General features: G+C 48.9%; 1 protein-coding gene across 1 annotated transcript in view; it reads right to left on the bottom strand.

The window, feature by feature from the left end:
- The window catches only part of LOC118001776 (SPARC-related modular calcium-binding protein 2), a 156,050-nt gene that overhangs the window by 69,377 nt on the left and 64,788 nt on the right, over positions 1-21,885 (bottom strand). The window contains exons 4-7 of the mRNA XM_034991920.1: positions 21,324-21,423; positions 10,314-10,361; positions 7,168-7,218; positions 5,627-5,701 (exon numbers count right to left, since the gene is read on the bottom strand). Of these exons, the coding sequence (XP_034847811.1) occupies positions 5,627-5,701; positions 7,168-7,218; positions 10,314-10,361; positions 21,324-21,423 (274 nt within the window). The remainder of the gene's footprint in view (positions 1-5,626; positions 5,702-7,167; positions 7,219-10,313; positions 10,362-21,323; positions 21,424-21,885) is intronic.

The following is a 21,885-nucleotide window of genomic DNA, read 5'->3' as shown; positions in this document are numbered from 1 at the left end:
TTCATCTACAAAATACCATCTCAGAAATATCTAGGGTGTGGCCAGGCAGCTGGGCTCCACGTCAGTCAGAAGCTGCTGGGCCCTGGGGACTGGGAGAATTGGGCGTGCGGCTGGTCTCCACATTCAGGCTCAGTCACAGGGGCAGGCCCGGGACTGCGTGGAGGCTGCTAGTGGGGCCTCGGTCGCAGGAATTCTGTCCTGAGATGCTGGTATGACGGACCCCCAGGGACCTCCTCCTGTGCCGGAGAGGGGGATGGGGCAGTTGCCCGTGACAGGGGAGTGTGAGCTCTAGGGCCCACACGTCCTGGCAGCCCCCAGCTCAGGAACCCTGGACTGGACCAGCCTGGTGGGCACAGAGCTCAGGCTGGGTTTCCTGATGGGCTTAACAGCTCCCAGCATATAATTGTTTCCTCTCCAACTTGCAGAACCACTAGCCACTTGGTCTCTTGTCTCCCTGGCCGGTGATCACAGGTCCCTGGAGGCGGGACCGTCACCAAGGCAGGGAACACCGGAGGCCTGAAGGACAGAGGCTTCTCAGGCCAGGCCGAGGGCAGGAGCTGAGGCAGGAGGGCGGGGGCGCCGGGCGGGCCCTGAGCCGCATCACTGTGCAGACAACTCAGGCCACCAAGTCCGTCTCCGTTCCCCCCTGGGCTCTGCTTTTGCTTTGCTCCCCGTGGACTGTGTGGAAATGGAGCCCAGTGGAGCCGCTGCCCAAGGGAGCGCGTACCTGTTGCGCCACGAGGCTGACTCAGGGCAGAGGCGACAGCGCCCAGGCCCAGGTGGGCGACTGCAGAATCCACCGGCGGGCCCCGAAACGACAGAACTCAGAGGAGAAGTAGGCGTAAGGTCTCCCACCAGACAGAACACCCTCGGGGCAACCCGCGGGGGCCGGGCCCACGGTGACAGGAAGGTGCAGGCCCCAGTCGCGCAGAGCTCGCCCGCCAGCAGAACGAGCCTGCCGGGGGCCTTCCCGCCGTGGGTCCAGGTCCTGCTCCTCACTCTGCTCTCACGGAGCCGAAGCCACAGATTGCAGCCGGGAGCTGACTTCCTGCTCCTCCAGGCAAGGGCAGTGCGAGCCGCACCCCAGGCCGGGGCCTCCAGCCTCCCCAGACCCTGTCCTCCTTCCAGAGGCCAATGGCTGGAGCCAGCTGGATGCTGTCCGCCGGTGGTCCTCCCCTCATCTCAGCTCCTGGACGCTCCGCGTGACGGCCCCCGGAAACAGATGTGGCCCTGGGCCTCCTGCGTCTCTCAGTCCCCGTAGCCCCCGTCACCCGTCTCTGCTTCACCCGGGAACTCTTGTGCAGCCAGGCAGCCAGGCCCTGCTGGAGGTGGGAAGCTTGAGGGGAGCTGGAGCCTCGCCAGGGTCAGTGGATACAACCCTCCGGGTTCTCAAATTAAAAACCACCTGTCGCCCCTGAGCAGCCCCTCCCGGGGAGAGGGTGCTCTGCGCTCCCCAGAGGTCCGTCCACCCTCGTGCCCAGTGCAGGCCCACTCCCCTTTGAGCCCCAGCCCCCCTGGCCTGTTCCGAGGGCCAAGCGGACGGGGCAGGAGTGCACACGAGGGACTCGCACACAGCTCCCCTGCTCGAAGGAGGGAAGGACCGGCGGGAAGCGGTGAGCGGATGTCTGCCGACGCCCCCAAACCTCCAGCGCATCACACTGACCCGCAGAGTTTCTACATTCCTTTTTTTAAAAAGATTTTATTTATTTATTTGAGAGAGAGCACGAGAGAACACAAGCAGGGGGAGCAGTAGTGGGAGACGGAGAAGCAGACTCCCCACTGAGCAGGGAGCCCGATGTGGGACCCTGGGATCATGACCTGAGCCGAAGGCAGACGCCTAACTGACTGAGCCACCCAGGTGCTCAGTACATTCTTAACTAAAACACAATTTTACGTTTTACTCATCGATGTATAATGATTCACATAATGGGAGCAATGCTCTTCTTGCTAAATGAATCACCAAGAGACCATTTCATTTATATTTATATTGAATTTTGATTAATAAAAGTACAGTGGTCAAACTGAACTTAAATTAATTCTCTTTTCTAGTTATTTATCTGGTTTTGTTGTTGTTGTTGTTTGCTTCATTTAGTTTGTTTTAGGAAAAAATGTAATGATACCATCAGAGAGCCAATGGAACCTCTGATGGCAAAACTCTTTACTAATTTAATAGATAAACACTCCTTGAGTACCAACTATGTGTACATGTTCAAAGACAAGAGAACTACATTTTCCTCTGCAGGAAAGGTCCCTCCTAGCGAACTCCTTCACCGAACGCTCCAAGGTGCACTAACTACAGGCACACAATACACACTCATTATACAATCATATTCTATGTATTTAGTAGCAGAAGTAATATTCTATTATTTTAGCACAAACTCACGGGGAAAAAAATAGAGGGACTTTTAATTGATAAAGAAACATCGGAGCAAGAGAAATACATTCCCAGTCTGGCCTCTTCCGTGAAAGAGCATGAATAAGTAAGGACAAACAGCTAATTTTTAAAAAGAATACAGAATAATAAAGCACAAATTATTTGTGCTCTATTAAACAAATGTGCCTACTTCTATCATAGAAGATCATTAGTAAAAGTATCTTTTAAAAATAAAAATTAGGGACGCCTGCGTGGCTCAGTCGGTTAAGCCTCTGACTTTTGATTTTGGCTCAGGTCATGGTCTCAGGAACCTGGGATGGAACCCGCATGGAGCCTGCTTGAGATTCTCTCTCCCTCTCTTTCAAAATAAAAAAATTAAAAATTAAAGAAATAAAAAATTAAAATTAAATACAAATGAAGCTCGTTTTACATTTGAAACCTCAAGAACAACAGTGGTTGTTATGCAAACCTTATGGTTGTTTGCTGTTTCACTGTTAGACTTAATTAATGAAATACTATTTTAATATTGTAAAATACCAATTTCGTCTTTTTTTGGACCCTCAGAAAGAACTTATATCTAGACAACTGACAGAATCCAGTAATTTCATGCCTCATGTCCATAGTCAATTGAATGTCATCTTTTTGTGTTCTGCTCATTTAGGCTGACCTAAATCAAATTACAGTATAGGGTGACTTAGGTAAACTGGCATTTCCTGAAACATCATTTTCAGCCCCACCACGCATCGGCAGCCTGGCCTGCTGTTGGCCTGAAAAGAGCCCGTGATGAGTGAAACCCAGAGACGTGCTTGCTCCATGAGCTCACAAGCAACTTACTCTGTCAAAACCTGAAATCATGTCCTCTGACAACTCAAATGGCTTTTATAGAAAAACACACATTACCGGGGACATTATTCAGAATAATTTTACATGTGTTCTTCAAGTTAAGCTTGGGGAATGCCACATTGCTTCTCCCATGAGAAGCTTCCAAGATCCACGGAAAACATACAACGTTTTGTTCATTCCCCATGCGCTAATCACACGCCACAGGGCAAACCTAATGAGATCACTTTTGGAATTAGGGTGACAAGACTGAACAAAACTAACTGCCCATTTCTACAATTCATAAGAGAAGGATGCATGTTGATATCTTTATACAATAGGAAAATCTTTTCCCAGTCACTTCTGAGAAAAAGAAGTCAAATTCTAGAAATATGACTTAGATTTCCCTGCCACTTGTACACATGTATCTGATAGTCAAACCTTTGGATTTTTCCCCCTGTCATCTCAGCCCTGCAGGACCTGTAGCTGGAAGGGGTGCGGGTCATGTCCTGGGCAGTAACAACGTAGCTGAGCATTAAGATGTGGGGCCAGCACTCTGGAAAACAGTATGGAGGTTCCTCAAAAAGTTGAAAATAGAGCTACCATATGATCCAGCAATTGCACTACTGAGTATTTACCCCAAAGATACAAAAGTAGGGATCCGAAAGGGTACGTGCACCCCGATGTTTATAGCAACAATGTCCACAATAGCCAAACTGTGGAAAGAGCCAAGATGTCCATCGACAGATGAATGGGTAAAGAAGATGTGGTATATATATACAATGGAATATTATGCAGCCATCAAAAGGAATGAGATCTTGCCATTTGCAATGACGTGGATGGAACTGGAGGGTGTTATACTGAGCGAAATAAGTCAATCAGAGAAAGACATGTATCATATGACCTCACTGATATGAGGAATTCTTCATCTCAGGAATCAAACTGAGGTTTGCTGGATTGGTGCGGGGTGGGAGGGCTGGGGCAGCTGGGTGATAGACACTGGGGAGGGTATGTGCTCTGGTAAGCGCTGTGAATTGTGCAAGACTGTTGAATCTCAGTTCTGTACCTCTGAAACAAATAATGCAATATATGTTAAGAAAAAAAAAGAAGAAGAAGAAGATAGCAGGAGGGGAAGAATGAAGTGGGGGAAATCGGAGGGGGAGACGAACCATGAGAGACAATGGACTCTAAGAAACAAACTGAGGGTTCTAGAGGGGGGTGGGAGGATGGGTTAGCCCGGTGATGGGTATTAAAGAGGGCACGTTCTGCATGGAGCACTGGGTGTTATGCACAAACAGTGAATCATGGAACACTTCATCTAAAACTAATGATGTAATGTATGGTGATTAACATAACAATAAAAAATAAATAAATAAAAAGATGTGGGGCCAGAGGTAGTGAGGCAGTGAAAGGGAACGTCATGGGCAGAAGCCGCACAAGAACGCATCGGACATGTTCCGCGCCCACCCTCCGATTGTGCCTCTGCGGCCCATTCTTCGTGTTGCCTTCTGGGTGGTGAGTCAGTGACCGTTCCCACCATAGAGAGTCTGCCCTGGGGCTTCCAGGTGGCTGCAGAATAGCCAAGACTCGGGGCTTCCCATCAGGAGTCCTGGGGGTGCGCCTAAGGGTGCAGTAGGGGAAGAGAATCAAACTATTCTTGGTATCCTGAACTTTGAGAAACCTTTGAATTTTTTTTTTTCTGTAAATGGGCATTAAAACACTCTTGAAAGGAAAACATGTAACCACAGGTAATCAAGCTGTGGTTCTAAGGCTGCTTTTGTGAATGGTAATGGCTTTTACCTGAGGCCCATCACAGAACATTCCTGTTATTACAGAGTCTGTGGTCCCTTGGCAGCTGGATACTTTAAACCTGCAAGGACACTTTCTTTCAGTAAGTATTTATACAAAAAAATCATTTGAAAAGGCCAGAGGAAACACACACAATCCACTAAGCACAAAGATCACAGAAGGAGTCTGCTTTCACGAAACCAGCAAAAGTCACGAACCAGACAGGAGGCAACCCATCACCTCTCCAAACATCAAAACAGCTTTAAAACGTAAAAGTCTGCCAAACAGTCCTTTGTAGCAAATCAATCCATATAGTTTTGAGAATTTTGAACTAAATTAGCCAAGTGTTTGGACATCTCTGAAATTAGGTCAAAACCAAACACCTATTATCAAATACTTCTATTTTTATACCTGAAGCTATCATTTCCTTGACATTTTCAAAGAACCCTTTTAAAGAACTCAGAACATTTCATAAAAACACTAAAATCTGAACTATATTTTGGTGGTCAAGTCACAAGAATTATTTGCATGACTCATTGAAAACCGCAGAAAAAGAAGGACTACATGCTTAACTTCCAGAAAACAAAACCACTTCCTACGTCTATTAAAGCACTCCTCACAAAGTGACAATAGGCCCCCTTTTACCTGAATTCTTATTGGTTTTGTTCTGCCGACTTTTAACTTGTTCAGTCCAAAGTGTGGGGTAACGTGATGCGATATCTAATAAACCAAAACAAAATGATAATTATTTTTAATGCATCATGAAAACACAGTCTCTTAATTAAAGATCTCAGTAGGTAACCTAAAAGCCAAAAAGTCAGTGTGCTCAATAAATACATATCGTACATTTTTAAAGAAACCCTTAAAATGATTACATATGTGAGACAAAAGGAAAGAATAATACACGTTTTTAAAAGTTGAGCATGTTTTTTTTTCCCCTTTCTTCATCCGGAAGTGTAAATAAAAGTTATATGGATCCAGACTGGCTCCACTTAAAAGAAATGGGTTTCAGAGAAAAGCCCTGACAGAAACAGACCCTCATGCAGTAAAGATGGGTATTCATGCAGGGGCGCCTGGGTGGCTCAGTCGTTAAGCGTCTGCCTTCGGCTCAGGTCATGATCCCGGGGTCCTGGGATCGATTCCCGCATCGGGCTCCCTGCTCCGCGGGAAGCCTGCTTCTCCCTCTCCCTTTCCCCCTGCTTGTGTTCCCTCTCTCGGTGTGCCTCTCTCTGTCAAATAAATAAAATCTTTAAAAAAAAAAAAAGATGGGTATTCATGCAACACAGGAGGTTTTGCTCAGGGAAGATTCACTACAAACTACAACGTGGAAGACACAATTCTGCATAAAGCATTTCAGGAACACATCCTTTTCTGCAATACCACTGAGCAAACCCCTGAGGGTCAGCCGTGTGCGTCAGTCACACTGAGGGCCTGAGAACCTGCGGCAGAGCTGTCCTCTGCAGCTCTCAGCCTGTGACCTCGACCCGTGACGTCAGCGTTCTTGTCTGTGAAGTGGCACCTGAGGACTCCTTGAGCTAATGACACATGTGGCAGACGTGAGCCTTTCCCATTCCCGTTCTCTGCAGAGCACCATGTAACTCTGCCTTCCAATCGCTGATTTATTTATCATGTGCATTCCTTACACTCTGCCTTCAAACCCTCATTCCTTTCAAACTGAGAATCTGTGACCCATTGGCAAATACCGAAGACAACTTATGAAAGGCTAAGAATAGGAAATCCATCCTTGCCATGATTACAAAGTTCAAAAACCCTTTAAAACACATGCACGCATGTGACCCCACACATCTCGTCTCATGCACCGCATTGTGGTGAACACATGATGGGAAAGACATGATATACGAACAGGGAACATGATGTATGTGTTACGCCCTTTTGAAATAAAACACTTTATGTTATCCAAATTATACAATTTCAACTCAAATTTTGATTCAAAAAAAAGACCTTTGGGTTGTGCTATATGAAAGCACCATGGCCACACTCATGAGCCTGCTCCAAAGTCAGAGGAAAGACAGCAGGAGCCCTCATAAAGTTGCAAGCGGCCAAATCCAGTCCACTTTGAGTGGACTCCCAGCAGCGTGACTCGCCCGCACTTCCCAGGCCCATGCCTGCCCCGGTGCACACCCACTGTCCTCCCCCAGCCAGAGCCCGTTCTGTCCCGGGCTCACCTTCTTCATCTCCTTGAGGTTGAGTCTCCAGCGCTGGAGCTGTGGCATCATCTGAATTCAGAACGGAAAAGATTTGCAAGGAGACTACAATTATGAGAGTAAGTTCAGTAAGTGTGCATACAGGATGGAAGCTGAGGGCTTGCATACACCCCACACATCAACAAAAACCACCCCCCCCAGGTGCACAGGTAAGCGGAGGGCAGGGGCTCCCTGAAACCGCACAGCAGCCTCGGTGAGCTGCCACGTAAAGGGAGTGCAGGCTGGGAACCGGGACCCTGAGGGAAGTGCTGGGCCAGTCCCTGGGAGCTGGAGCAGCTCAGACAGGTGAGGAAGACGCAGAAATAACATAAGCCAGGGAACATAGCATGGGAGGGGGCTCACGTCGGCAGAGTCAGCGAGTTGGGGTGACCAGAGGGACGGGCCGGGGCGGGCTGGCGGAAGCCAGATATCGTTGCTCTGCCCGCTGCCCCATTTTCCCAAGTGCAAGGCAAGGATCAAAGAATCATAACTGACTTGCTGCCCTGTGCACCCCTGCACCATCAGCCCCTCCGTCACCCCTGCAGGAACTGGAGGAAGGAACCCATGGAGGGACCAGAGTCAACGTCTCAGAGCTGGGGACAGGCGTGGGTTAGAATATCACTCTATATCATTTCTTTGGAGGCATAGATCCCAGTGGATAATCTTTATTTAATTTGTAGAAAAACTGACTGTGGGTTCCCTGGTAGGGCATAAAGTTCTAGAGAGTTCTGAGACATAGCAGGAAGACAAGGAGAATGAGCTGCTGGCAGTTGGCTCTGGATGAGCGGGGTCCCTGCCAGGGGTGCAGTCACAAGGCACTTCGTGGGGCTCCCAAGAGCCAGTCTGGTGCTTTTCACTCAAGCTTGCTCATGTGATTTTGTTATATAATAATTTCAGGATTAAAATACAATAAACAGTGGGAGAGATAAGGACCAGCCATAAGGCTTATCTGTGATTCATGACTTTCCCAGATGTCTGAAGAATAAAAATGAAGTTTCTCATAAATTCTTTTTGGGGGAAAACCAAAAAGCCTTTTTTAAAAAACTTTAACACAGAACAATCTTTTGGGGAAAAAAAGTTTCCTTTCTATCAGAACACTGAAAAAAAAAAGTAATGTTGCCTATTTGAGAAACCCAAGTTCTAATACTGATAGTAACTGTAAACCCATTGACCATTTTGTAATCTTCTTCCAGAAACCAAAATTAAACAGGGGACACAGCTATAGTATACTTAACATATTTAGAAGTCCTTTGAAATGACATCAATCAAGCACATTATTAGTGTTGGACATATTTACTGAGGCCTAGGCAGGTCACCACTGTGGGGCCACCAGCCTGTTCCCAAAATCCCTGGATCCGAGCCAACCTAAAAACTCAACCCAGCTCACTCACAGCGGTTGAGGCTCAGGGCACCATGGGGAGGATGACGCTGAGGGAGCTGCCACAGGTCTCCCTCAGCCCCCAACTCCGGCAGGAGGGGCCCTCATGTCTCCCGGCCCTGGCCCTACCCCTGCTGTCAGCATGAACCCCTCCACTACCATCCACGCTCGGGGCCTGTGTGTAGTTCTGTCCCAATGTAACAAACACACCAGCACCTACTGAACTCCGCCTCAAGAAAATGAAACAAAACTGTGGAGAGCTGTGTGCTTTCTGTTTTCCCTACTAGAGTTTGCAAAGGCCTCGTTTTTATCCATAAGCCAGATGTGTGGCTGAATTTCAGGCATTTTTCTCTGTTGTGTACATGTCTGTAGATGAAGAGCCTTCAGCAAAAGGAATGTATTCCTGTGCCCACATACCGATTCCCTAGGGATTTTTTTTTTATTTTAACTTCTACAGCAGGTTCAACAATGTGTTGCAAGGCCCTGCATCAGGAAACCGCGTCTAAAGAAGCGTTTCCTTTTGTCAGCTCTGCCCTTGAGCATCTGACTGATGTTTGTAATCATGAATACTGTCCCTTCCTCCTCTCTAGAAAATACTGACATGCCCACCCTGGGACCTTACAGACCCAAATCCAAGCTGTTCATTTAGCATTCTTTTCCAAATGTAAGCCCTCACTCCGGCCAGCATTCTGACTCTGCCTGCAACTGTCTTTCCCCTAGAAAACGGGCTATCTTCCCCAATTATGAGGCTGCTCTACCCCACATCATACCCGTCCCCACGTCCACACCCTCCATGCCCACCCACCGCCTCCCCTTTCATGAGACTGCTCTGCCCACGCTCCCACCACGCCCCCTCACACACCATCCTCACAGGCTGGTGCTGTCCCAGGTGCCTATCCCCTGTGTTTATCTTCATGACTTAAGGGACCCCACCGTCCTCCGAGGAAGGGACAGTGTTTGCCACAGCCTCAATGCATGCTTGTGGGAATGGACTTGAGTGAAACTCAGGTCTCCTTGGCTTTATATCACTTTCCTTTATTACTGGGTCATATACTATAACCTGCGTCAGAAAAAATAGAATTACCTAAAATTTTGGTACTAAAAATTTTTTATTTTGTCTTGAAAGCGACTTCTGACTTTAAAGGTTGATATAAGATAAAGGCAGAAAACACATCCCTGAGTCCACAGGACGATGACTGCGGGAAGGGCAAAGAGAAAACGTGGGGCTCGTGGAAGGCCCTGGGGGTGCACCACAGCCTGCGTGAGATGGACCAGGTGCTAGGAGTGGTTCCAGAAGCAGACGGCTAGCTGCTCTACCTGGTTCTTGTTGGCCCCAGTCCCAGAGCAGGTGACGGTCACAGGCGGGAAAGCGTACCCCTCTTCCTCATGAGGAAGCTTTGAGAGGTCTTTCTCAGAGGCCCACAGTGACTGTCATGCTCCACAGTTACATGCAGAACATCACGCTGGAGCCCTCCCCACAGGTACAGACAACAGGAGGCACCTGCCAGCATCAGGGGTCCCGGCACGAGCCACGCCTGAGAGGCCATTACGTGGGGTGTGGGGGTTACCTGCCCAGCACCTGCAGGTCCCTGGCCATCCAAAGGGACAAATACATGTGTGCTGAATGAATAAGTAATTAACTGTGTCAGCTCTCCCTATCACGTAGTCCACATTCAAATTTTAACTTAAGGCATTGATTGAACTGGCTGTTATATATTATCATCATAGAAATTCATTTTAAGATAGTTACCTGTTTTTCCTGTGCCTTCCCGTTGGGGTACCTTTTCATTTATGGAACCTAAAGGGGGAAAATAAGGAATAAATTATTTTTGGCCCTCAAATGGTCATCAATAGTTGTTACGCAAATATTGGGTTCCACTTTGATTAGTTCACAGTGCTTGTCATTTCCTAGTTGAATTACACGAGCCATCTAGTACCCTGAGGTGACAACGTCATCTGCAGTCACAGGCCCTCAACTAGCAAACCGAAGATGAGTTCCTACTTCTGCTGCTAACTAGTTGGCCTTGTATATGAGGACATACACTCTAATATGCAATATATCATAGTTTCTTCACTTGAAAATTGTCCTAATCCCCTTAACATACATTGCCATATTGAGGCAGCAGAATGAATTAGATTTAAAAAGGGAAACATTTTTAAAATAATAAAAAGTTATGCGACCAAAGATAAATAAAACCCTGGTTTCAGCTGGATTTTGTCCTACGGGAAAGAAAACTGAGGAACTGCGTTTTTGTGGAAGAATGCTGGAAAAACATGAAGGGTGTCGAAATAATTCAGGAGAGCATGTCTAACATTTATGTTAAACTGAGAGGTTTGCATTACAAATGTGAGGTGTGGCTCTCTCTTCCCCATTAGCTCAAAACTGCAACAAGCATTAACTGTTTCCCTCACCATTATTACACCTACTCGAAGGAATAAAAAAAAAAAAGAAAATTCTGTTCAGAATGAGTTTGGAGTTTACCTGCTGATTGTGTTCAGAATCGTCCATGCAGGATTCACTTAGAATTACCAGTCTCATGCTGGGGTGCACTCCTTAGCAAAAACATCTCACGACACAGAACGTGAAACCCATTAACTTGTTTTATAATTTTGAATGTGACGTTGAAATACAAACCAACATTTATGCCAAAGATATAAACTGCATGACATTTAAGAATGTTTATCCTGTTTCTTGGAATTTAACAGTAATATAATAGGAAATGCAGCAGCAGTTCATCATAGGAAAGGATCTCACAGGACAGAGAAGTTAACACAACCTCGCACAGACCATTCATTCTCTCGAAAAACTGGCGGAAATCATATGAAGGTGACAGGTTCTCACATCTTTTCCCAAAATTAAGTCAGCAGGTTTACTTCAAGGAACAAAATGCACACACAATAAACCGTTCTCCAGCAGTGGGTCCACCGTGGACCTCCCACCCAGCTCGGGAGGAAACGCCCCCACTCCTCCTGCTGTGAGTCTAAGAATCAACTGAGTGACGCGCATTTGGAAGTTTCAGTCCTCCAGTGGACGGGAAGGACGCGGTGTGCCCACTTCCCAGCTGTTCCTTCTGCCTCCAGGCTTCAAAACACAGGATTCTACCTCGGCTAAGAACCCCCTGGCATAGAAAAAGGGCCCCAGTGTGTGGCCTTCTCTTAAAGCTTTTGGGGCCCTACTTTGCTTGCTTTTCCCTTCGAGCCTCTCTCCACAAATCCAGATTTCTTAAAGAGCTTAACTGTCCTTAGTCGTCAGCTTACTGTTATCATGTGTTTCTGCAATGAGTCAAAAAATGTTTTCTACTTTGGACTGGAAATGATAATATTTCAGTAATATTTCTGACTGTGACTATTCAGGTTTTAATATTCTGAGCTAAATGTAAATATCCTACATAGTCGTTCGATGCCCCACACGAGAGAGCCTCTCCACCGAATTAAAGCAGTATTTTGTGATCAGAGGGTTGAGGACCACAAGCTGTGGATTCGCAGGCTGAGGCCGACGCCCCGGGGGCATTCAGACAGTGTCTCCCTGCACCCTTGGGCACGCTTTCTCCCAGAACAACCACCACTGAGCTCTCTCACCAGCCCCTGAAATTCACTTGGTATTTACTCAAACCAGTCCACACAAAAATAATTCCATCTTGTTCTTAATAGTACGAAGTGATTTTAAAGCAGAGTCAAGTGTCCTTGGTAAGCTGCTCCATGATTCAAGTATTTTGCAACAGAATTTAAAGACGATCCAGACGTGCTCTTTATTTCATCTTCCTCTAGACAAAAAGCCTCCCTCAAACCTCACCTCCTTCCCTGCAATGTCCTGTCCCCAGGAACGTAGAAGAGAGCTGAACATCACTCTCCACACAGCAAAACGGCTATGCCAACTAGAATCCATGAACCCCAAACCGGAAAGCAGCTCTTACTCTTTCCTTACAGTTTTCTGAAGGATTTGCTGAAGAATCCCCAAGCATTTGGGACAGGTGAGATTCTAGGATGTAGGTGTGGAAAAGGGCTTCAAAGGGGGGACCTGGGAGACGGTGAACAGCTCTGTAAGCCACAGGCTGGTCGGCTGCACCTTCGAGACCTGACCCCTGCTCATGGACAGAAACACCGCTCCTCAGAGTCATCTCTCAAAGGACACAGTTGAATTCCCTCCATTGGTGAGATCTCAACCCTTTTAGGTGCTATTTTAAGACGTGGCTTTTTTAGCAATGAGGGTATGTGTTACCGGTGAAGGAAACCACAAAAACACAATGTGGGGGGATCAACACCTGCGGTTCCCGGGGAAATCATGTGAGCTGTAGTTCCGAGCAACTGGTTCAAATCCAGCTACACTCAGGCATCTCAACTTGTTGCCGGAACAGCCCCGCCGGAGGGTGCCATGTCTTGCTGAGCCTTGGTGGTCTCGGCAAGCTCCTTCCCCAGCTTTAGAACCAATGAAGGTGTGTGTGGCCCGGGCAGAAGGGAGAGGGTTAGTGACGTCGCCCACTGCAGGCGAGCACAGGTCCAACATGCAGAATGGATGGCTCCTTCGGGGCCCAGTTAAACAAGCCACAGTGATTCATCCCTTTCTGGAAATCTCACATTCAAATGCAGATTTACGACACCACATGGTCTTGCTTCAGAAAAAAAAGAGACACAGAATGGGGGGAAAATAGACAGAGAAAAGGAATAGAAGGAACAGGGGCTCTGTTCCTCCTGCATCTTCTGGACACGCATCTCTTTGCTGGAACTCTGAGTGACCCAGTTGGTGCTGTGCTCTCTGAAAGCACACTCACTGCCCCCTCCAGGCCTTTCCTCCCGCCGCGGGACAAGCCAGCGGGCTTTCCTCAGGCCCTGGCTGGTTGTGTCTGCCCCTCATTCCCTGGTCAGAACAGCCTGCAGTGCCATGAATGATCCCGCAAACACCACAAGGCCTAGCGGTGCAGGGAGAAGGGCAGAACCTGGGCAGAGAACAAATTCACTACATGCCAGGAGGCTCCACCTGCCCCAGCCTCCATTCCCTCATCTGCAAAATGGGCAGTGTCAGGAGTATCTGCTCACTGGTTGAAGGAAACGGCAGAGAAACCAACAGGTAAGAGGCACACAATGAACGTTCACCTGAAACACCTCAGGCGCTCCGTCACCCGTCTGTGGTATATTCCACCTGTGGCCTCTGTCCTCACATAGGAGTATTTTACATGCAGAGACGGTGACAGGGTCTGCGCATGACAGACACCAATGCTGTGTCCACTCAGAGTAAGCGGTCAGGCAGGGCACCAGTGAGCCCGGGTGATGGCACCCTCTCTCCGTGACCACGTTCATTCATTCATTCAACACACGCTCATTGTGTGTGGCCGACAAACAATGCAAGAGATAAAGCACTAAAAAGTTTCATCTACTTTGCAGAGATAAGTGTGAAATGGAAATTACTGAAACAATGTATATATACTACAGTCGTGCACACAGCTATCCATACAGTTCTTACTGTGTGTTGGTCATTGTTCTAAGTACTTCACATCCATTAAGTCATTTACTGCTGACAACAACCCTATAAAGTAGGTACCATCATTATGCCCATTATACAGATGAGGAGATTGAGATCTGGGCAGGTGACTAACTGGCCCCAGGTCACCTAGCCAGCAAGTGACAGAGCCAGGATCTAAGTCTGCACCATTAGCCCTTGGGGGAGCTGAGCAGACAGGCAGGCCCCTGAAGAAGATGGAGGGGAGAACAGGCCCTTGGGAGGGGATAGCAGCGTGAGTCAAGAGCGAGGCCGGCAGGGCGGTGGGGCATGGCATGTCCAAGAGAATACTCCACAAGTGTGCTCTGCAAGCTACTCGTCCCCCTTATTCTGTGCACATCCTCTGTTTACGAGGACATACCTCCCCACATGGGGACTTTCCTATCATCTTGGCCTCCGCAGAATCTAGCGTGGTGCCCATGTATGGAAGACCCTGACTCAGAGTCAGGATGCCCGAGCGTGACCTGTGAAGGCTGACCCAACCTCTGCCAGCTCCAGTGGCCCCTCTGATCTCAGGTCTGCTGACCCTCCTAGCAGCAAACAGGCCCAGTGGTGGAGAGTGAGGGCAGAAAGACTGAGCGTGAGATTTCTGTTAAGTGCCTGAGGAATCCTGGCTTTAAAAGATTCACAGAGAGGGGAGCCTGGGTGGCTCAATTAAGCATCTGACTCTTGATTTGGGCTCAAGTCATGTTGCTGGGCATGGAGCCTGCTTGGGATTCTCTCTCTTCCTCTGCCTCTGCCCCTCCCCCCCCACTCTCGTGTGCGTGTGTGTGTGTGCAATTGCACGTGCATCCACCGTCTGGAAATTTTATCAGAAATTTTACATACCCTGTGTTGGCTATACCAAATTCTTATTTTATCTCATTAGGGATGTAAAATGAATTTCCTCAGGACTTCAAAAATTGTCGCAGTCGTCCCTGATGATTTGTATTTTTCTCGAGAGCAAATCTCGGCAGCCACAGTAACCCACGCTGGTTCTCACCCCCACGGCCCACAGGCTCCATCCTTGTGCACCTTCTACTCTTGCTTAAAGCTGTCTGTTTTTATTCCGTTGCCAGTATGCACTGAAATATTTTACTTTACTATCACTTTTCAGGAAGAGAATTGTTAAGCCTAAATGAAAGCCTATTTGAGGGAAAAAAGGGCTCCTTCTGACTGGTAACCCTGCAGTTCACACAAAGCAACTCTGAATTTGCATTTCAATAATTTGTACAAAGAAATGCTCCAGAGACTTGAGAAGCCAGGTGTGGCTGTGTTGTTGATTTCAATACTTGGAAATGCAGTTGTTCTGGGTGTTTCTTTCAAATTCCTCAGCTGCACAGGTTCCTGCACTTAGCGCCAGGGAAATTCATTAGTGAAAAATGAAAAAAATAGTTAGCTTCTCTCTATCAAGTGAACATTTTCAGAAATGATTAGGATATTCATACAAACGTGAAGTGCCCCCATTTCCGGGAGAGGCCAGAACTGCAGGCATCACGGGCAAATTCGAGGATCACAGTTAAACTCACGTAGACGATGTACTGCGAGGAGATCTGATCTAACCCCAAGTCCTCCGTCATTCATGCTGGACCTTCCCAAACCCAACCGAGAAGTTGCTCAGATAAGCAATCAGCCCCAGGAAAGGACCACTAACCTGCTCATTCCTGTCCACAGAAATGCAACGCCTCCAGTAATGGACACCGAAGGAGAGAGAACACTTGACGTTATAAAACTTGCCAGGGAACGAGCAGGGCGGGAGAGCTGGCTTTCTGTCCCGCACCACGAGAAGGCACCGGAACGCGGGGAGTGGGGCTGTCAGGTTGAGCAGGATCTCCGTCCTGCTTGGGACAACTCTCCCCATAACCATCCCTGGTTTAAGAAGGGGGTGGGGGGGCAGCTCTCAGGCGGGCCTCAGTCATGGACGCGGGACTTCTCCCCTCCTCTGCTCTGTATCCCCACGTCTGTAGCTGACTTCAAACACATACCTCAAGCTAAGCTACATACGAAGATTCTGGGGATATTGTAATACGAAGAATTCTTGCATGTAGGTTCAGCTTACAGTGTCTCAAACTGCTTTGTACTCATGCCAAGAATAAGCTCTTGGCCACGGTGCATAGTTACAGAAGGGAGATGAGATTAAAAACCCTAAAGCTATTTCCAAATAATAGCGAATAGGCGAGCTACAAAAATCCTCCCTTGGAGAAAAGTCCTTTGTTTCTGAGTTCTACTCCACCCCCAGCAATGTTAGTCTTCAAATCTTTAGAAGGAAGAAGAAAAGAAAAAGAAAAAAATCCTTACAGAATAAACATAAATCAGTGGTGCATAGACGGAGGCATGTTGACCTGGCCCCTTACCAGCACCGGGGATGGGGAAATGCTCGGTGGGCTCCCTATCATTTCCTTCATCCCCTGAGCCATCTCCCATGCAAGAGAAGACCCTGAGCAGAAAGCCATCTGCAGACCCAGGGGTATAAATCAACAGGGATTGGTGAGCATATAAATCTCCAAGCCATGAGCAAGAAACACCTGCTTTGAGGCAGGGCAAAGCCTGGAGTGCCTTTGGAGGGAGGTCAAAGAGCAGCTTCTTGGTCCTAAATACTTCTCAAGGCAATGTGCTGTTTGCCATGGACATAAGCGCCCTTCCCCAGAAGGGAGAAAGCTCCTACCATCCTCCACGCTCACCTTCCGTGCTTGCCTCAGGAGCAAGCACAGCAAGGAGGGAAGCAAGGAGCCACACTCTCAAGAATAAATGTGGGAACAAGATAGTTCTGCCCCATTGTTATGCCAGGCCAACGTGTCCCTCTTTTTCAGAACTGTCCTCACCTGTTCACATCCTCAAGCAGCAAGCCAACCTCTCCCAGCCCATGACATGTATGTCTGCAGGGCCCTCAACAGACCAAGGGCGCCTTGCCTGGCAGATGCTCAATAGATTAATCAGGAAGGAAAGACGAGTGGATTCCTTGGGAGGAAGGTAACGTTGGATGCTCTCCGTGAGTTTCTAGGTGAACGGGCCACATACACTATGATTTACTAAAGCAGAATCTCATGACTCGTTAAGGGATCACCATGTTAGGCCATTCAGTCATTGGAAAGTGTGTGTCAACAGGGGTCTCGGGAGGGCAGGATCTGCCACCCCCAAACTTGCCCCTCCACGGAAGCCTCTGCCTCTCCCCGCCTGAGCGCCACTCATTCCGTGGCCATGGCTGGAAAGACAAGGCTGATGACTCACTAGCTGTGAAAATCTGAGCAGAGCATTCAGCCCAAGGGACAGTCCTTGATTCGTGTGGATTAAAGCCAGTGATGGGTTTTCAGAAGCATCGAGGAGCTGATGTGCTGGGTGGGGAACAGCACGTAGCTTCCTGTCCTCTAAGTACCTTGCCGGAGCCGGACAAAACCTCCATGTGCTCGTGGATCTCACACCTGGAGCTATACATATTCTAAGGAGTTCACAGCCCATGAATTTACACTATTGGATTTGGCAGAAAATGTGGGCTATGGAGACAAAATGTTTTAAGTCCTAGCTCTGTAGCTTACGAGCACGGAGGCCTTGGGCAGAGTCCCCCACCTGTAAACTGGAAAGTAATAGCACTTCCTATCCAAGCTGCTGTGACTCCTGACGCCTGGCGGGTCCCCTCGCGCGCGGGCAGAGTGGTGACACTGACAGGGGACAGCAAGCCACCACCCCCTCTCCTCCAGAACATGGAGGACAGCAGACGGGAATGCCGGTCGCCCCCAAATCCTCACCTAGGTCTCTTCCACCCCATCCCTCCCATGCAGCCACGGTGCATCCTTTCTTCCCCACCCCTTTCCCTCCATCCATCCCCTCAGGTTGATGCATAACTTTGAGAAGGATTCAAGTCAGTGTGCTACTTTCTCCAGGGACATCTGCATTTTTAACTCTTCAAATCTCTTTACATCTGTGGACTTCTGCACTCCTACCCATACACGTGCACGCACAGCCTGATAAACTATTGTCAAAGATCCAGAGAAGAAGCTTCCAGGGCAGGAGTCGCCACGCCCCACCCCCTCTCCAGTCAAAAGCCTCCCTTCCCACCTGCAACCGCTGACCTGATCCTACCATAACCCCTTCCTCACTGTCTTTGTGGCTCTCTACCCAAAGATGTTTCTCTAAGTGCTGGAGTTGAGCTTTGTCTGGTTTTGAATTTTAAATGGACTCGTGTGTTGTGTTCTGTGCCGTGGTGCTTCTGCTCAGGACCCCGCCGGAGCCGTGCGTCCTCACAAACCGAGCAAACCACGTGGTCCATGCATTCGGGTACCGTGGGCATCCAGCCGTTCCCCAGATCCGGTTGTCATCACAAACGTGGCTCTGGACGTTCCGTGCGCGTCTCCTGCTGCAAACATGAGTGCATGTCTCCGGAGCCACGGCGCATCCCGTCACCCACGCGTGGGGGGCAAGCAGATTCTGCACCCGTGGCGCCCCCAGCGGGGGAGGGTCTGTGCATCCGTGTCCTCACCAGCACACCACACATCACTTTTTCGTTGCTGCCAGTCAGGGTGGGGGGTGTGCGGAGGGGAATCTCACTGCAAAGTTCATTTGCATTTCCCTGGTACTAATGAGCCTACACACTTTCTCCTGTGTTCACGGGTCGTTAGGGTTTCCTCCTTTATAAAACTCTGTCTGTTCAGGAGTTTTGACCATTTTTCTGCTAGAGTGTCTCATCTAATTCTCCTTATCAATTTAGTAGGAATTTGGATATTTTGTATTAATGGCTTAAGAATACATAATTATGGAATAAAGGAATACTCCCCCTTTTGAAGGGCCTTCTGGGAGAAGTGAGAAGGTGGAGTGTTTGGGGGCAGGAGATCGGACACCTCGCTAACTCCTGGATGTCTGCTTTCCTCCCCACGGCTTGCCTCACCGTGTGTTTGCACATGTTCATTAATAAACACACACGTGCATGTTCTAAGCGATAGCTATTGTTTATAGCCACATTTTAAATCTCTTGTCACATTTTTATAGCGTGTATTTATAGGGTAAGCTTGGTGTGAACTCCAGGGCAAAAGATAACTGTTGAACCCTGAGGCTTACCTGATTTTAATAAAACGGATGAAAACCACTCCCATCGTTTACAGCGAGTGGGTAATGTGCACTAGGCATAGGACGCACCCGCTCATGTACCAGTGAAGAGACGAGGATGTACCTAGAGAACAAGCGCCTGGCTGTTTGCAGATGAAAAATGTGGTCATCCGTGGTGATGTCAGCATCACGATCCCATGCAGAGTCATGCCCTATCGCCCTGCTTGGCTGCGTTATTTGTGAGGCTCTGTCAACATCTGGGAAGAAGTTAAAGTACATTATGCAAAAGTTTGGCATAAAGTGTTCTTGCGTGTTTGTGTGTGTGTGTGAGAGAGGCTGTGTGGGGGTGTGTGTGTGACTGAGCACTATGAGTTTGTGTGTGCATCGTGCACGCGTGTGTGAGCGTACTCGTCCCGGAACTCTCCCCGGCCTCAGACATTCTCAACAATTCCCCAAAATCTGCAGAGTTTCTGAGCACAGGCACCTGCTCTCCCACACCCACATTCCTGCAGAATAAAAGCATGATGCAGCGGGGGGGTGGTAGACCTTTTCCACGGTGCGCTGGAAGTTACAGAGCGTGTCTAGTATGAGCAGCTGTGAGGTGACCCAGCCCCGAACTGCCGCCCAGGACTGAAAAGAGACGCTCACTTGCAGACGGCGAGTCTGAGAGCAGAGCCCCCAGCCTTCACCGCAAGTCTGACCTGACCCACTGAGCCTTGCCCACAGTCCCCACGCAAGAAATACCAGACTTAATTTTAAGCACACTGTTTTCCATAATCCACCATGTGGGACCAAAAAGTCCACACGGACTGCAGCATTTCTATATAGTCAAATTATAATTTCTATAATTATAATTTCTGGTACCTGGTTGAAAAAATAATGTGTAATTGGACAGTACAGTGGTTTGATTCCAAAAACAAAGTACTATTTGGAGAATGTAGGAAATGCAGCCAATTTTGTACATGGCTTTCCAATAAAGATCTTTCAGACACAACTTAATTTTCTAACAGTATTGCTAAAATCACAGAAACGGGCATCCCCCCGGCTTTCTCCTTTGTAAAATAAGGCTGGGTGCCTAGTGGTGCCGCATGCCCAAAATAAAATGCATATATGACAATATCTCCCAGAATGAGGGACACACAGAGAGGGCGTGTGTTCATTTTCCTCTTTCTTTCATTTACTCAATGAGTTCATAAAAGAATTATTAGGTGCAAATGTTAGCTCACTAAAAATATTTGTCAGCAATTTTTAGCTCTTGAATTACCAAAGTTTTTTTTAAAATAAATATGTTTAAAAAAAAATAAAATAAATATGTTTTAATTTCACATGATGCACACCCCGTGGCTTTTAAGTGATGACCAGTCACTGGAAATATTAGGTTTCATGTTACTGTTAATTACAGATGTCATCATGCTGAAGTGAGTTCTGGCCTGTGCCTTGGCTCCTGGTGTAAACGTCTGAATCATGAACAGAATTCCTAATTGTAAGATGTCTGACCTTTAAAAACAATAAGTCTAAAAGTAAATCCTAAATGCAAATGTTTCAACATTTTACATGAAAAATCAGGAACATGCTCTGTGCTCTGTTATCACTGTGGCTGTTTCGACAGTTTAACTCAAGTCTAGTCTAGGAACCTTGATGCAAAGATCAGGAATCCCTCCGGAGACAGCCTGATAATCCCCCCACCCCGGCCAATTAATCACAACTCAAGCTGTGAAACATTCTCCAGGAAAGATGGCCAGTGTCATTTATATCAATTTTGGTAAAATATTAAAGGAAAGCCGACCATTTCATAGGTTATAGTCCTGGCAGTATTAATGCCTTGGTGCATCAGGCCCTCTTACGAGTAGGAACACAAATAAACCATCTGGAAATGGACTCACAGAGAATGGTCCTCTTTTTCTTTGCAAACATACACATATAAAACCACAACTTTTTTCTTTGTCTTTTTTTTTTTTGCCAAAGGAAACATGCGGTCGTCTCCCCTGCTGACTACAGTCCTTGTGGTCATTCCTAAAAAACTCAGCGCGGGAATCAAAGAGCCTATGAGCGCTCAGGCCAGATCCTCCGCTGGTAACACCGGCTTAGGAACAGTGTCCCCCGGGCCTGGGGCTTTGTCCCAGGCGGAACCCGCTTCCCGGGGCTCGCCGCGACCGCCCGCACCGGATTTCTCCAAGGGCGCGCAGACGCGGGCGGGTGACCGGCCAGACGGGCCGGCCCGGTGGGGGCTCGGCCGCGGCGCGGACCTACCCGGGCACCGCGGCGTCTTGCGGGCCACGGCCGTGCCGCTCACGGGCCTCCCGTTGGGCGTGACGCACCAGCAGTATCCGGTGTAGCTGTGACACTGCACCTGCGGGCGGCGGGGCGGGGACGGGGGGGGCGGTCAGCGCCGCCCCGACGCGCTGCCCCCCGACGCGCTGCCCCCCGCGCGCCCGCACCTCCGCGAGGACCCCCGGCCTGAGCCCGGGCCGCAGCGAGCGCGCCCCGCGACCGCCGCCCCAGTGCGGCTGCGGGCCAGGGCGCGAGCTGCCCGGCTGTGCGGGACGCCCGCCCTCCGAGCGCAGCCGCGCATCCTGCGGCCGCCGGACAGCTGGGCCCCAGGGCGTCCGGGGCACGCTCGGCCGCCCCCCGCTGCGCCGCGGCAGCCGGGAGGAGGGGGACGGCATCCCTCCCCACCCCGTCCCTGGCGTCCCTCCCACCCCCCGGGGTCTCTCAGGCATCCCTCCGCCCCCAGGGTGTCCTCGGCATCCCTCCCACACTCCCCTCCCCCGGGGTCTCTCAGGCATCCCTCTGCCCCCAGGGTGTCCCTGGC

The sequence above is a fragment of the Mirounga leonina genome, unplaced genomic scaffold, assembly GCF_011800145.1.
Source record: "Mirounga leonina isolate KUSES-001 unplaced genomic scaffold, KU_Mleo_1.0 Mir_54, whole genome shotgun sequence".
Lineage (NCBI taxonomy): Eukaryota > Metazoa > Chordata > Mammalia > Carnivora > Phocidae > Mirounga > Mirounga leonina.
Note: the sequence above shows the minus strand (reverse complement) of the source record. Positions and strands in the feature narration are given on the sequence as shown.